Raw genomic sequence first — 16,526 nt, 5'->3', positions numbered from 1 at the left:
TGGAACGGATTAATCAAGCCAAACAAAGTCAGATTGAAAACTTTACAGGCTTGCAGATAATGATGCCGGCTATCAATTGGCTGTCTGAATTGGTTGCAGGTATTGATGGAGCAGGAGAGCAGACTGGAGAGGTGACACCCTTGTCAGTTGTTGTGTCAGCCGTTTGCTGACCTCGGTGTTCGCCCTTATTTGGATATCAGTCTGATTTCCTCGTGTTTTAATATATGTACAGACATAAACTCTTTAAAACATATACATTTCTGTTCTGTAATGTAATGCATTGTTATTTAAATGTTGTTTCTCAACATCTTGCACAGGCGTAATCCTTAAAGCTACACTGGCGTGAGTGTGCATTTTAGGCCCAATTGGTTTCCAAGCTGAGTTTTAATTACATACATTTAAAAATTGGATTGATATCAACAAACTTGTTTTCCAGGTTGGACACAGGCAGGTTGGTTGTCTTCTTGCAGTGGACTATGGTTTACCCTTAATCAATATGCAGATCAATCACTGAGTGACCAACAGTGAGCCTGTCTAAACAAACACTGATATGGTAATTGGTGTTGTTTTTGTGGTCAGTTTCTCAGATTACAGGTAAAAACATACATTTGATCTAGAATGCTGTAAAACCACTGAATGTTAATTGGGCGTCTGATCTCTCGGCCTCAGATCAATCGGTCTGTTTGAGTATCAGCTAATGTCACACTGTTGGGAGATTCCACGGGTGGATGTAGTCTATCTACACTCATTTACCATACTCATTAAAGGCACACACATTTAATGCAATTAATCACTAGTCCATCTATTCATTAGATATACCCTGTTAGAGGTTAGAGTCTGTCCCAGCTGGCTGCGGAAAAGTTGCCGTTTGGTCACAGGGCCATTAATCACCAGTGCATTGTTTGATTCCCCACACCTATGACAGGCACATTACACCACAAATGATACCAGGCTTTCAGGAGTAGATTCAGTGATTTGAGATGTAAGTTACATCTCAAATTTTACATTTTAATATTGTGAAATATATTATGTTACATCATAATATATTTCACAATATTAAAATGTAAAATGCTGTATATATTGTTAGCCACCCTAGGAAGTTCAGCACAAATGATTAACTGTCATGAAATCTACAACAGTAGTTTTAAGAGTGACACAAATTTTGCTGATCACACAAAAGGAGAGCACTGACTCATTTCCCTTGCAACTTGTTTATTTTTGAATTGACTTAACGCCACCTAGTGGTGCTGGGTGATGCTGGAGAATGAATCCACACTGTGGGATAAATGTCTTTATTGCACATTTATGACTGAAATATTTGGTATTGCAATGTTTTGAAAAAAATAAAAAATCCATGCTAAACTGACAATATTTAATACAGTGAAACACACTAAAAACCACACAGCAGCACAAACCCTTAATTTCGTTGAACCTGTACAATGACAACAAAGATAATCTATTTTATTCTCCTCCACCAAAAAACAATGACAAATACAAAATGCCTCTTTTATCCTAAGAAATAAAATATTCTTGAACATTACACACGATTGCACAGGGGTTGATAATGTTTCACTGGCCCGAACATTGCTTGATATTTTACATTCACTATATATCCTCCAGTAAACACGTATACAACAGTGATTTTGTCCTGTTTTTTTTAAGTGCATTAATGAAAACTATTGTGGTCACATGATCCGCTATCAGAGTAGCTGACCTACAGTCATTACACCAAGTGTTAAAGAGAGCAAAAGTGTCCTTTCACTTCCTGATTCTCCAAAAAGAAACACACCTAGAATCGAGAGCAAAAAAGGAAGTTAGAAACGGTGTCACTAAGTTCTCAGGCCAACTCTGAGATCACATTTAATTGCCTTGGAGGTAACAAATATACCATTTCCCAAAATATACTCTATATATTTTTTGTCAGATTAGATCTTCAAATTAGGTGTCAGTACTACATTAATCTACCTGTGGAATGTCATTCTTATCATTGTTTATATGGTCAAAAACTTAATCATTAAGCTGTGTCACAAGGAGGCCCGACTCAAGTAGTTTGTTCCTGCATGCAACGCTAACTAAACAAAGAGAGATAATGCAAAAACACATTCCACGTGCATTACACAACAGTATGGTGAACATATCCCACTTTGTCCTGAAAAAGACATGAGAAAGGAATGGTATGCTAAGGCCGGACCCTTTAAACGTAAACACAGTGTGATGTTACAATAAATATGCTTAAGAAAACCGATCTTACCTTTAGAAGAGGTTTCTGGAATTTCGGGAAAGGACAAAAAAAAAAAAATAAGTGAGATGCTATGAATTATTTAATAGATGCTTCTAATGCATTTTCCATATGTGTCTGCACATGCACACCTTTGATGGTGAACGTGGTCTCCATGCCGGCGTGGATGTGATCATTCACGTGACAGTGGAGCAACCATGTCCCCGGGTTCCCGGCCACCATCTCCACAGTCTGAAAAGTCCCAGGGAACAGGTCGACCACGTCTGCGCGGTGCACACGGTCAGTCTGTAACACGAAGAAAAAAAGGGGAACAAAGAAGAGGCTATTAGCAAAAAATCTTAGCTGAGAAACACATAAAGCGTTCCGTGCTAGAAGCAACCACAAGCGAACCTTGTAGAGGAAAGTCTCAGCGTGGAAGTGAACGGTGTGCATGTCCACCTCATTGCCCATGCCTAGGAGATACCAGTCGACCTTCTGGCCATGCGTCATCACCAGTCCATGGAGGTTACCATACAGCTTACCATTGATCCCTGCAACAGACACATTTACACATAGAATCAGACAGAGGAGCCAAGAGTGACCATGTAAAAGAAATGAATCTCCTAATAACTGTAAAATGTGCAAATAGTTTGACCCTAAAATAATTCAATTTAATTGACATTTTAGGTTCTACGGAAATATTTTATGTATGAGCTCAGGAATGGTGAATATGCTCTTATACAGTCAGAAGCTGCCTTGCAATATGATCATCTGCTGCTGGGAGCAACTTCAAAGTCAGTGTCTTGCCCAAGGATGCTTCAGCATGCAGAGGGGCCGGGGAGTAAACCATTAACTCTGCAGGCAGTGCACAACCCACACTGAGCCATAGCCGCCCAGCAGCAATATATTCTGCAGGTTTGACTTTAGTTTATGCACGTATTCGAGCTTGAGTGGAATGCTTAAGCATTTTATACAATAAACACTTCCTAATAATTAATGTTTCAGTCTCCGTGTGTCTGATACATCTTATGTGGACCTTCAAACTTAGTTGCATAAGTAGTTTTATTGTCAGTTCTACGTTGTCTTCAAAGTTTGCTTTTTAATGCTAAATTCAGTATCTGTTCCACACTACTTACCGTGCATCATGTTACTCTCCTCAAAATCTTCATCTGACTCGAAGGCTTCAAGGTCGACGTGGAGGTATGTTTTGATGTTATCATTCAAGTACCAGGACTGATTTTCATCATGCACCATAAAGAGAAGAGCGAACTCCTCGTCCACATCACTCCTCTGTCTGTCAGGCCCACCACCAGCACTCAAAGTCCCCGGCCTGCAGATCACTAGAGGCCCCAGAAGACCACTGTACAGATCCTGGACATAAACACAAAGCTGCTCCATCACAAACTGCTAATACTTCCAACTCCTGTTTAACCATGCAAGTATAAATGATGTGCTTGTGCTTGTACTGTGTACAAGGAATATGTACCTTAATAAAATCCACATTGGAGTAGTAGGCATAAGAGATGCAGTTAGGATCTGAGATCCCTGGACTGGAGCTTTCAGGAATGTCCCAAGTCAACTCTATAATGTGGCCTGTAGGCGAGACAGTATTAACCTACTAGTCTAGAGCCAAGACCAGTGTTGAGCATTTGAAGATCATTAGAACTCCACAGCAATGCAATGCATTTTATTCATTGTTTTTCAAATGTTATTCTCACCAGGTGAGACAGGAGAGTGCGACCCGCTGGCCTTCACCCCATGTGCGCTAATCGAGTATGGCCTGCTGGCTTTGTTCTTGAATGTGATCACAATCTGGTCTCCTACCTCCGCTTTGATTATTGGACCTGCGGTGAAAAGAAAAACACGTCACGTTCGAGCTTTCTTGTTAAAAGATGACGTAAAGAGCAACTAAGCTTACCCAGAATTCCCAAGTGTTCTTGGTTGGGCTGCCGTTTCTTCTGAACTGTGAAGGTGTCATCAGTGTACTCTCTATACACCACCTTCTTATAGCGTGAGCCGATTCGGTTCGTGTCTTTACCCACAAATATATTGCCTGGACTGGGAGACATGTACCAATTTGCTTCCATTAACAAACCGTAATAAGTTACGCCACAAATCACAGGCTGCAGCTCCGACACTGAAATACATCATCCTACAATTATCTCACACACACACACCTGTCCTCTGGTCTGGAGTGGTGTATCTCCAGCTCCCAGTCTCTGTTGGGTGAGTAGTCCCACACTATTTCTTCAGCACTGATAAAATACTGCACAATCTTGATCGGTTTTGTGTCTGCGTTCGTCACTTTTTTTCCCGGGCAGTGGTTCACTCTGTAACGCTGCCTCATGCCAGCTGAGTAGTGATCAGTTACTTTGCAGCTCACCTCATAAGCACCTGCCAGGAGAAAGAAAAGAGTTTTAAAATGTAGTTAAAATGTAGTAGAAAACACTCTATGCGAGCTGCCTAGTGGGGCACTTTTGGTAAGCAGAACTGGTGCTGCTGGATGCACTTCCTTTTTGTGTTTCTGGTGACATTTAGCTCATGTTTCCATTTAATTTGACTGCACTTACAAAAAGTTTAACTGAAAAGCATATGCAAATCTGTCACATGCACCTCTCTGTAAATCTAAGCCTCTGTGAACTGCAATGATCTTTGTGGCTAAACATGTGTGCTGCAAAAGCGACTATATGACGAGTCAGCTTGAAACATAGACTCAGCATTATCATGCTGTTGTTGTGCTGCCTCAGCCTGAGATGTACTGAGCAGAATCATAGACTGTATGTGTGAGTTTGAAATGGAAAATATTTGCATATTCATAGATCCAAGACATTCCATGAAGACCGGAGCAGATTAATTAAAATAATACTATCTAACTTTAACTTTTTTGGGAAAGATGAAAATAAGAGTCTAGATTGTGGCATTTAATCACTAAGACGAAACCCTCAAACCTGTCTCTGATGACGTAAATAACAGTAGGAGGCTATAGATTGTCGTGACGTTTCCTGTTGCAAGAACAGAAGACGTGGGTTTTGTGCAGCAGGGCCGTGTGTGAGTGTGTGTATGTAAAGAGTCATATGACTAACCGGGAGTGTTTGGCTGCATGTCGGCAGTAGCAGTGGTGTGAGGGAACACGCTGACAGTGTCACGCGTGGTTTTGTGTTTCTTGAAGGTGTTCCCCTCAAAATAAACGCCATGGATGTCCGTCTCTGTACCTAGCCCGAATGTGTACCACCTAACTTTGTCCCCGGCACACATCTCCAGTCCGAGAAGGTTCCCATACATGAATCCGTTTACAGCTGAAATAAGAGGGATGATTAAATCAGACACAGGCAACTAAAAATTTAACAGAACTAGATCTCAAAATATAACACCAGTCAATAAGCATCATCAGTCAGCTGGCATTTAAACAAGTCTTCAGTGCCAAATGCACCGATTACCATGCATCTTGTTGCTCTCCGCAAAGTACTCCTCGTCGTCGTCTAGAATTGTCCCATTGTTGCCAGCCATCTCGATGCTCTCATCCAAATACCAGCTCATGTTTTCATCCATGACAGAAAAAAGAAGGAAGAACTCCTTATCCACATCCCTCTGTTGAGTAATAAAGACACAATCCAGGGAACAATAAGGACTTGAAGGGTTTGCAGATTAAATGTATAAATCATATTATTATTATGCCTCCATGCAGGCACCACCTTATAACCTAGGAATGCTTTTGCACAAAATCTGCTGTGACTCAGTGATGACCTGATTAGACCTTGGCGTTCAAATGTCACACTCCTCTCACAGAGCTTGTTTTAGCCACACTGGTTCCAGTTTGAGATGTAACTGCAAGTTGACTGGATAGCTTTGTATTATGTATTTGTTCTCATGACTATAACTTACCGTCATTGACCAAGTGAATAACCTATCTTAAGTCATTAAACTTCCTTAAAGGTGGGAATTGTCTGTGTGGGAGAATGTGAATAGAAAATCAAACCTGGTTTCCGTTCTCCCCCAGCGATCCTCTCTTGCACACGAGCAGAGGTCCAACTAACCCAGAGTTGGTGTCTTTGACAGGATCAGTGGCGGAGTAGTATAGGTAGGGGATACAGGTTGAATCTGATGAAGTTGGGCCTTCCAGGACCTGCCACGTGTAGGTGAATTTCTCACCTGGACCAACGTGGGAGCCTGGCTTGTTAACACCTACCATGTAGCAGACAAAGAACGAAAATAATCAGGTCTGCTCATCATCGGCAGAGGCAACAGACAAACATGCATTGTTGTTCCAACTATTACTAACTACTTATTGACTGTATCTGTTGCAGTGCATTTGGCTGCTTCCTCACCATCCTCATAGTTGGTTCCCTGGAAGCGTTTGTCATAGTGAAGGCCATGAGGCTGGATGCTGTAGTTTCTATCAGCCTTATTCATGAATGTCACTCTGAGAGTTTCTCCCTCCTCCGCCCTCAGGACGGGACCTGGACAAATACAGAAGAATGTTGTAACCAAATAGGATACTAGATACAAAAGAGGGAATATGATTTCTGCCAGATTTGGAACATGGGGAATAAAAGGGAAGCCTTACCCAAAATCCCTAAGTGCGCGGTTTCAGGTAATGGTGATTTTTTGGTAGTGAAGGTATCGTCTGTGTACTCTATGTATCTCACTTTCAGGTAGCGACCTCCGATCCTCACATCGTCTTTGCCAAAGAACACCTCCGCTGCACTATGAAAGAATCAGGTTGGGATCATGGGAAGACAGATATGAAACACAAGCTGGTACTGAAGAGGACTTCTGGTTTGAAATAAATATGTGACCTAGATGAAATGGGGAGTGGGAATTTCCAACTACAATGAAATTGAACAAAGAAACTGAACAGAACAAACAACTGGTCAGTCAGAAGGTCTGTGTCAAGTCAGGGAATAATAACGACTGCATCATTACCAACACTGTTTACTTCAGACACAACAAACCAGCATCACTGCAGGGCACATATAATCAGCCCCAGGCAGAGGCCATACACACAAACAGAAGGCCTTAAATAGTTAGGACAACTGATAGGATAAAAAAGACCAGATGGAAATGTACATGGAACAGGCTAGCCTCAATAGTTTGGGAGAACAATGGCATAAAGACATGTGGGATCAGCTCATGGTGTGTTTGGTTGAAACTCTCAGTCAAATTTTGACTTAACTTTAATTTTGCATTGACTCTCTGTCGACTAGACTTCACTTTGCAGTATGTCACACAAAATGTCTGCCCACCTGCCCTCTTCAGTAAGGGATACATTGTTTATGAGATCTTTTTCCGAGGGAGCGTAGTTCCACACGATTTTCTCTGCTGCCAGGTAGTAATCCCTCACAACACCGCCTGTCACTGGGGAGTCAGATCCACTGTCGCATGACTTCACTTCATAAAAGGACTGCATCCCAGCTGGAATAAATGAATTAAAAAAAATGGTTAACATGGACCAATAGTCTGACAAGCCTTAAGGGTCACATTTAAACATTCCAGGATTCAGTTCAACTTTCTTATCTTTTAGCAGCTGTCAGAAAAGAGAGTTAATTTCTAGAATGAGATGATCCAACATGCAAAATGTAGTTTAAATACATTCATGAAATATTAATTTTAATTTTCCTCAGAGGGTCATGAATAAGTACAGGCTATTAGAAATAAAAATTAGTATGCTACAAAGGAACGTTACTTCACATGTGTCACCATTATTCATTATTTGCTATGTTACGCATGTATGGCTCATTCAGGTCTATGGTCAGTGGACTTTGGACAGCCTTAAAACAAAAAGGCCTGGCGTGTAAAAAACACAAGCTCTGCTGAAGTAGGAATGCTCGTAACATCATGCAGTGCTCCACAAAAATGCATTCGCCCCTGTCAGCGACTCTGCACAGCTTGTGCAGGCCCAGAGCAGGGAGGTCAAAGGTTAAAGGTCAGGTGTCCCTACCCTGCAAGTGGTCATTAACCTGGCAGCTCAGCAGCCACTTTCCTTTCGCCTTCGGGACCATCTCAGCCGTAACGAAGGTGGCTGGGAACAGGCTGAGGACGTCGGTGCGATGGCCGCGGTCCAGCAGGGTATTCCCATGGAAGAAGGCAGAATGAATGTCTACCTCGCTGCCCATGCCAAACAAATGCCAGGCCACCACACGGTTCTGGCATAACGTGATTCCGGGCAGGTTACCAAACATGTACCCATTAATAGCTGTCGCAGAGAGAAAAACAGACAGAGGTCAGACCTTACTGTGTATCCTTTCTTTGAGGAATTTGTGATGCGATGTTTGTGGATGTGAAGTGAATATACTGTTAAAACATGGTTCAGACAGCTCTGTTGCATATGGAGAAACAGAGAAGCTGGGTAAAAATAAAAATAAAATCTTATCCGCCAGCTTGGAAAATCTTTAAAACTCCTGCCTCTCACCATGCATCAGGTTTGACTCCACAAAGTCGGGGTCGTTTTGGTCGACTCTATCCGGATTAGGTAATTTCTGAATGTTGTCCTCCAGGTACCAGCTCATGTTTTCATCCACCACTTTGAACATTAAGAAGACATCCTGATCCACGTCGTTGCGGGCAGACTCAGACTTCAGTTCACTAGTCTCCTTTAAGATTCCTGCACTCATACAAGAACGGGAGACAAGTATGAGCATGCTTAATCTTTATTTTCTTGTGGTTTCCCATCAACATTTTCCTGTGGAGCAGTGGTTAAGGGCTTAAGGGAGTGTTTTGGTTTTTTTTTTCAAATATATTTATTGGGTTTTTGTTTGCATTACAGAACAATTAAACTACTGCAACACATCACAGATATAACCAATAACATTCACACATACACGCACACACACACACACAAACTTGCACAATCCATATTTCAATGTATAGGTTTTCAAAATTAAAATCAACGCAAAATTGTGAAATAAAATAGGCCTACATTTTGTCAATGTAACAAAAACATTTACATTCCAGATTCTATAATGCTCATATATGGTTCCCAGAGATGAACAAACTCTTTCTGTTTTCCCTTAGCAATATATGTTAGTCTTTCCAGACCAAGGCATGTTGAAAGTTCCTTTATCCACTGTTTCATAGAAGGTGCCTCTACATTCTTCCAATTAAGTGCAATCACTCTCCTGGCTTGTAGAAGTCCAAAGTCCAGTAGTTTAGTCTGTTTCTGCATTTGTATGAAGTTCAGTGGATAAATTCCAAGTACACATAACTTATCATTTAGTGGTATGTTAATACAAAAGGCTTCTGACAGACAATCTATAACATCTAAGGGAGTGTTTTACTTTGTTCTTAATCCTTTGTAAGTAAGCATTTGTGACTAAGACTGTGATTAAGAGATTGATTTGGCATAGAAATAAAATGCTGAGACGTAATACACCTGGAAATGTGGATGCACATGATGAGAAACATTTCTTCAGGACAGATAAATGATAAATAGTCACATACCCTTTTTGCATGTGAGCAGTGGCCCAATAAGTCCAGAGGCCATGTCCTTGGGGGCATCTACGTGGGAGTGGTAGACCCAGGTCAAACATTTGGCATCGTCTTCAGTGGGGGCGTATTCCGGTTTGACCTCCCAGCGGTAGGTGTAGCTGCCTCCCGGAGGGACCGAGTCGTCCCTCTTCAAACTATCAGATGTCCCATCCGGATAGAGTGCGCCTGGTGTGTAGACAAATGCACACTGTTTATTCTGACAATAGTCCGTTTCCTGTTAAGCTTGGAGAGCAACTGGGCCTGGATAGTTTGGCTTTATGTTAACAACGCAATTGTGTCAACATTATGCTCTCTTAACAAGCACTAGTGTTAGGGTTAGGTTAGGGTTAGCTATAATGAGTAGAATAAATGATTTATCAAGTGCAAGTGTTGTGGTGTTTTACAAAATCAAGATCAAACATGTGATAATCAGCAGCGCATAAAAGACATCAGGCTTTGTAGTATCATGAGTCAACTGATCTTTGTACCAATCTGAACTCCTGACTTGATCTGCACCACTCCCCTTTCGTCTTCCTCTTTACCCACACTGCTCTTCCTTCCTGCCCAAGGTGGCAGTTTTACAGAAGTGCTCTATCCGTCTCTTTTTGATGTATCTCACGGGAACAAAGCAGCACGGCAACCGTAGCATGTTTTGAGGGTGAAAACTGTTTTCAATTCACTTTCAGGTTCCCATCAGGCTCTAACATGATGCATGATGCAACTCCTACATGCGTGGGGGGGAATTTTGACTTGTTTCCCCACAAAGTGCAGCATAGTTCAAAACACTTAAGAGACATTTCTGACAGGGAATCTTTTATAGCAGCCACTCAGTTACTTAAACTGTTACATAACAGACCCATTCTGCCTGGATAACAAATTTTTGTCCGCTGTTTTTATCCAGTTGCTCAGCATCAAGACAATCTGACACTTAATAATATAACTGATCACACACTACTACTATAACTAATAGATAGGACAGAAGGAGAAATAAAATATGACCTGAATGAAATGAACTTAAAGGACATGTTTTAGCTGAACAGTGTAGTTAAATGTAATATGCAAAATCAGTTATTGTTCCTAAATACCTGCAATCGTCTTTTCCATCTTAGGAATGACAGTAGTTATCATTGTTGTCATTGTTAGTAACAGCTACTATAGGTATGATTTTGTGTGTGTAGTATATATGTCACTTGTGTCTGAAGGGAGCATTCTTTTAGAGAAAACTCTGACTGATACCACTCTGATTTACCCTCAGAATTCTTCTTATAGAAGACCCCATGGGGATGAATAGAGTAGTTCCTGGTTGCAAAGTTCTTCAAGTGGACAATGATAACGTCATCAACCTCAGCTCGCAGTATGGGTCCCAGGAAACCCAACCAATCGGGTCGGGGAGACAGGCGGCTGTAGGTGGCGTCCGTATACTGTCGGAACATGGCCTTTTTATAAACCTTGCCAATAAAACTTTCCAGGAACACAGATGCATGCCTGAGATGGGAGAAAAAAGGAAGGAGAGATACACAAAGACAAGTGGTGATTACTCAGAAGGCTGAGAGCATTTAGAGGGAAGTGACAGTTCTTTTTTATGGCCAAGGTCAGGGTGTTGTTATTTTCTTCAACCCCAGATTACAAAGACACGCAGGCAAAAACACAGCCCACGACCTAAGATTCAGTAAATCAGTTACTATATTTGAGATTATATGACTTGGATTTGTTTCTAGCAAACCAAACAAACAAGGTTATAATAACTGCAGAGCAAATTGCATCTGGTTGCAGCTCTCTAACAATTAGACGTGACATTATTGCGATGGCACGTTTCCAAAGGCTAACGAGCCGTTAGAGGGACTGTGGCGAGTGTGGCTTAGCTACTATCTATCCAGTGCAACGTTTGCTGGACTTAACAAGCTGCACTGACAACTTTTACTGATAACACCGGTTCCAATGAGTACCCGATAAGAGCAATTTACTGCCAACGTGCTTCCAACTCTGCTCATTGAATCATCCGTCTCTATGATGCAGTCCACATGGTTTTCTTAATCTATTGCCATGCTGCTACATAATATCACATATTTGTAAGGCAGTATCATTAGTAGATATCTGATACCAAGACAGGGAGGAGTAGACAACATTACATAGACAGTAAAGATGTTCCTGTTCTTCATTGTGCGTTAACATAGCTCGACATGATGTCAGCTGGTATTGGGAAAGTACAGGATTGTGTAAGGATGCAACAGGTCAGGTCTACTATTTATCAAACTTGTTGAGCTGTTGTACAAAAAAAAAGAAAAACAGAGGGAGAATAATTACTCACAAAATTTGGAAAATTGCTCCATAAGCAATAAGCTTGTGCATACTGTGTACTACATTAGGACTGTGCATATGTCTAAAACCTTAAGGGGTCATCAGCTTCACTGCAAAATCTCCAGACTTGAATATTCTCACATTTCTTATCATTCTTGCTACAGCCACAGTTACACCACAGTGTGATGTTACAGTCTTGCGAGTAGAAAGCGGTTGTCTGTTTCCTGTTTTACTTTAGGTCGGTAAAACACATTTTCTAAATCGAGACTGACATCATGTGAGAATAGCTACAGCCCAGTGTTAATTTCGTTGACGGAAAATTTTCGTCATAGTTTTAGTCAACGACCTTTTTTTCTCTGACGAAAACGAGACGATAACTAAATACAAAATATGCCCAAAGACTAAAACTATGACGAAAGTTATTGACATTTTCGTCAACGAATAAAAACGAGACTAAAATATTTGACAAAGACGAAAAATCCAATCAGAACGACTTTAGATGGTGAAGCTGGACGACTTGGAAAGACAACCAATCAGAACAAACTCTGGAGAGCGGTAAGGCGCTCATTATGGTCGGTAGACTGCTACAAGGGCCATCATATACATGCACTCGCAGTTTTGTCACCGCGATATGTCACAGCCGGGGAGAAAACAGAGGCAAGATATATGGACTCATTTCCAGTTTACCATTACTGAAAACAAGACTCTTTACAAACCGTGTGGACCTACTATCGCCGGTAAAAACACAACGAACTTGAAACGACACTTGCAAGTGAGTTATCCTGAAATCCATACGAAGGGAAGCTAGTTAGCTCGTTAGCTCCAAAATGCATGTCATGGCTGTCTACTGTGTGCTGTTCAGTGTTTTAAGTTTGTTAAGAGTTGCTAGCGTCGCTAGTTTTGGTTTATCAAGTGCAAATACAACTGAGGCCCAAATCGAATTTGGTCAGGTGCAATAACTAGCAACTCTGGCTAGTTAACCATAGACATACACATAGGCCTACTGTACATACATAGACGCCTCATTGAGCGCTTCTACAAAGTACTATACGCATTTACACATCCACACCTGAACGTATATATTCAGGAAACCGGTGCGTAACATTCTGAGTAGTTAATGTTACAGACGTTGTTTTGGTTCCTATCGGTTTCCTGAGTTTCTGTATTTAGATACCTTCTGCAGTGGCATTACAACCAATAGTTTTATTATTGTTTTTGAGAATTGCACTTTATTTTTCCTTTTGTGAAAAAGCCACTGTCAGTGTTTTTGAAAAATAAAATACATGTTTTGTATTACAGCCGTTAAATCTGTGTCTGTATTGCATATTTAAACCTTAATACCATTCCATAAGATATTAGTCAACTAAGTCCCCTGTAGATTTAGTCAACTAAAATCTGCCAATGTTTGGTCTACTAAAATTAGACTAAGACTAAGACTAAAAGACTTAAGACTAGACTAAGACTAAAATTCTTATGATATGTAGTCGACTAAAACTAGACTAAGACTAAAAGATTTCAGATGACTAAAATATGACTAAGACTAAATGGTGCGTTATTCAAAAGACTAAGACTAAGACTAAATGAGAATTTGTTGCCAAAGTTAACACTGCTACAGCCATTCGTCTGAGTGTGCGTCGGCTGAGTGCCAGAAAAGCTCACAACAGTCCTTTCAGATGTCCAGACACTGTCACACCAAGACAAGATTACACTGTGTGGAACTTTTGACTCCAAACTTTTATTCGAGATGTCTAAACTGTATTGAGCAGAGCAGTATTTTAACTTTTAGCTCTGTACACACAACCAAATGCATTAAGGCGTGACTGGACAAATGAATAGGTCATGGTGGCGTTAACCGTCTGTCACCATCTGAACGCACTTCACCAAAAAAACTTCACAACTCACTCATCGTCCTTGATGTCTTTCCCGTTAAGCAGATTTTTTCCACTTGGTGCGTAATCCCAGAGGTCTTCAATGATCCCCACGTAGTAAACTCTCTCCCTGCCGCGCCTCACCGCTGCACCGGAGCAGAGAAGAAACGGCAAACAACTCGCAAACAACCGGAAAAGCATCCGTGCCATGTTCCGATAATCGACGCAGTCAGTTCAGGGCAGAAGGTTCAGCGGGATTTGGTTGAAGAGGAACAAGCTGAAATCTGCGCTGCCTCTTCCATGCGCACGCCCTGGGAATAGGCTACGGCACTTATGAAACTGCAAACAGAAACAAAACAGTTATTCAGCCAGAGGCAGCAGCGCCGGAATGACCGCCTCCAGTGGTATCGGGTGCGCAGGGACATAACAACCGCTCGGAGTTTTCTCGTTCATTCTTGTTGGATATAATTGAAATTGCCTGCTGGGAAATTAATGTAATTGATGTACTTATGTTAAAATGCAGACACAAGCACCATGGGTCTTCTCATTTAGTTCTCAACTTCTCCAATGGGGATGATTAAGCACATTTGCTTATCTCTGTGCACAGTTTTGAAAAACAGGCTATTAAAGTAATGTGAAAATGCGTCATTTGATATGGGTCTGATAAAGTGTAATCTCTTAAATTTATGTCAATAAAATAGATTTTCTCAGAACCACATTCTTTGTGTTGAATTCACTTACTAAATAGGTTATTTTTCAAAACTGAACTGAACTGGATTTTTGAATTCTGAAAATTGTTTCAAAATCCTTGCATTTGCATTTGCACAGTTTCTCCATTTCACATTTGTCTGATAACTCTAGATCTCTCTCTCTGTAAACATAAAAGTAAATGAATGAAGTAAACTTCTGAAGCCAGCACATGACATTGGTACCTTTGTGGTCACACTTTGCATCAAGGAAACAAAGGCTGACACCTGCTGATCAAGTCTGAGCAATACAACCAGATAGACCAAAGTATGTGAAGTTCAAGTGAAGAACATCGTTGTAAGACACAGACAGAATAACCTTACTCTAGTCACTCTGCTAATGTCCATTTCGTCTGGTTTGATGAGAACAATCGTCAGGCTTACTGTTTCTGATATTCCCCAAGAATCAGCCTGTACAATCTGCACCCCAAGCGCAGTACCAATGGCAGGTCTTTAAATGAGCAAGACTGAATATAGTGCCCCGTACTTATATTATTATTCTGTTACGTGCTCTCAGGTGTCCATGGGGTGCAGTCATTCAACACAAGAGTTGATTGTGTTGACGTTTGTCTTAATAGGCTAGTTAACCTCAGTCCATTGAAGGAACATGCTGTTCCACAAGAGTACTTGAGCTTTAATTTATTCTACGTCAGACTCCAACCCAGCGCTTTGGTGTGAGATGGAAATTTTTCGTGATGGTTGCTTATTATGTCTGTTATTGAATGCAAGGTTAATTATTTATTTGTGCAAGCTAACACAAGTGACACAACCTTAGTCTGTATTTATCCCTACTACCAGCATATTTATGAACAACATGCTGGCAAAATCACACTACTGCGTACGGTCATAATCCTTTTGTGTGATCCTGAGCACCAGCTGGAGCTAGCACACTTTTTACAGTAGGTTAATTTGTGTCAGATTAACACTAATCTGGTTCCAGATTTAAGCATTTAGTTGAAGATTTAGGACGATTTACAAGTTCTATTGAGCAAGTGGCAGCCCAAATGAATGTGTGATGCTCATAGCATTATTAGGAAGAATAAATCTCTTTAATCTTATCACATTCTAACGGTCCAAATCCTTGATTTTCATGAATTACTTGCCTTACTTGCATCTTTGAGTGTCTTAATGTTGGGGTCCATGGGAACAGCTGTCAAAAACATATTTATCAATATTAATATTAATATGAAAAATGGATAACTTGAAGCAAAATGATAAAATGTAGTAACTAAAATGAATATGCGTCAGAGCATAAAGTTTAAAACATTTTTAAATGACACCTGTATTGCTGGGCTGCCCAGGGGTTTGTTTCTGCATGTGTGATATAGCTGAGATGTGAGCTCTGGATCATCATATTCAGATCTGATGATATTATATTAGATGATATTAGAGATTGCATAGTTCATAGTTCGTTTTATATCGACAATGTATTGTGCCACAAAGCAAATAGAAAGAAAATGCACCCAAAATCTTAATTACACTTAAAAAATAAGTTACCCTTAAAACTTTCAGAAGGTAGAGACACTCTTCAGTGATTTGCACCTCAGATTGTGGGGATTAGTCAGTGTAAACCGTCTGATCTTTTCCCCCCGACTCACTGTGGGACCATACACTCAATTGCCACTTGTAACACATTTAAATACAACAGTCCTGCACTAAATCTCCTTTCATGCTATAATGTGCAGTTTATGTTGAAATAGTGTCAGGAAGGTGGTGATTCAACTGTATGATCATTTTGGGTGATGTGGTTTGTTGTTCTGTTAATTAAGTTGAATTACAGTTTTTTCCAGTTGCTAACACACTAAAATGACATGGATAGCACAAATATTTAAACTGACACATAGGGAGCAAAACCTCATCTCAAATCTCCAAAACTTTAAACACATTTTCTGCTTTACACAAATTTTGCAATTCAAAATGTCACTTTTTAAG

The 16,526-nt window shown here is 40.6% G+C and overlaps 1 protein-coding gene across 1 annotated transcript; it reads right to left on the bottom strand.

Moving 5' to 3' along the window:
• Positions 1-1,278: 1,278 nt before the first annotated feature.
• LOC311502094 (ferroxidase HEPHL1-like) lies at positions 1,279-14,570 on the bottom strand. Its single transcript, XM_084564212.1, has 20 exons — positions 13,883-14,570; positions 10,932-11,167; positions 9,656-9,868; positions 8,628-8,819; positions 8,157-8,411; positions 7,462-7,630; positions 6,783-6,922; positions 6,544-6,675; positions 6,195-6,400; positions 5,656-5,806; positions 5,302-5,514; positions 4,396-4,612; positions 4,137-4,276; positions 3,937-4,062; positions 3,705-3,811; positions 3,355-3,589; positions 2,630-2,769; positions 2,371-2,524; positions 2,252-2,266; positions 1,279-1,789 (listed from the first exon to the last, which is right to left on the bottom strand). Exons 1-20 carry the CDS (start codon positions 14,056-14,058, stop codon positions 1,701-1,703), a joined length of 3,306 nt encoding a protein of 1,101 aa, XP_084420338.1. The 5' UTR covers positions 14,059-14,570; the 3' UTR covers positions 1,279-1,700.
• Between the last annotated feature and the right edge of the window lie 1,956 nt (positions 14,571-16,526).

The sequence above is a fragment of the Chelon labrosus genome (genome assembly GCF_963514085.1).
Source record: "Chelon labrosus genome assembly, chromosome: 17".
Classification (NCBI taxonomy): Eukaryota; Metazoa; Chordata; class Actinopteri; order Mugiliformes; family Mugilidae; genus Chelon; species Chelon labrosus.
Note: the sequence above shows the minus strand (reverse complement) of the source record. Positions and strands in the feature narration are given on the sequence as shown.

Bases quoted from the DNA above. Each gene is read 5' to 3' on its own strand.
- LOC311502094 (XM_084564212.1), bottom strand. From the start codon at position 14,058: ATGGCACGGATGCTTTTCCGGTTGTTTGCGAGTTGTTTGCCGTTTCTT. The intron at 6,923-7,461 runs GTGGGCAGACAT...ATTCTTTCATAG, and splicing joins TCCCTTACTGAAGAGGGCAG to TGCAGCGGAGGTGTTCTTTG. The intron at 4,277-4,395 runs GTGTGTGTGTGT...CATGTCTCCCAG, and splicing joins CACTCCAGACCAGAGGACAG to TCCAGGCAATATATTTGTGG.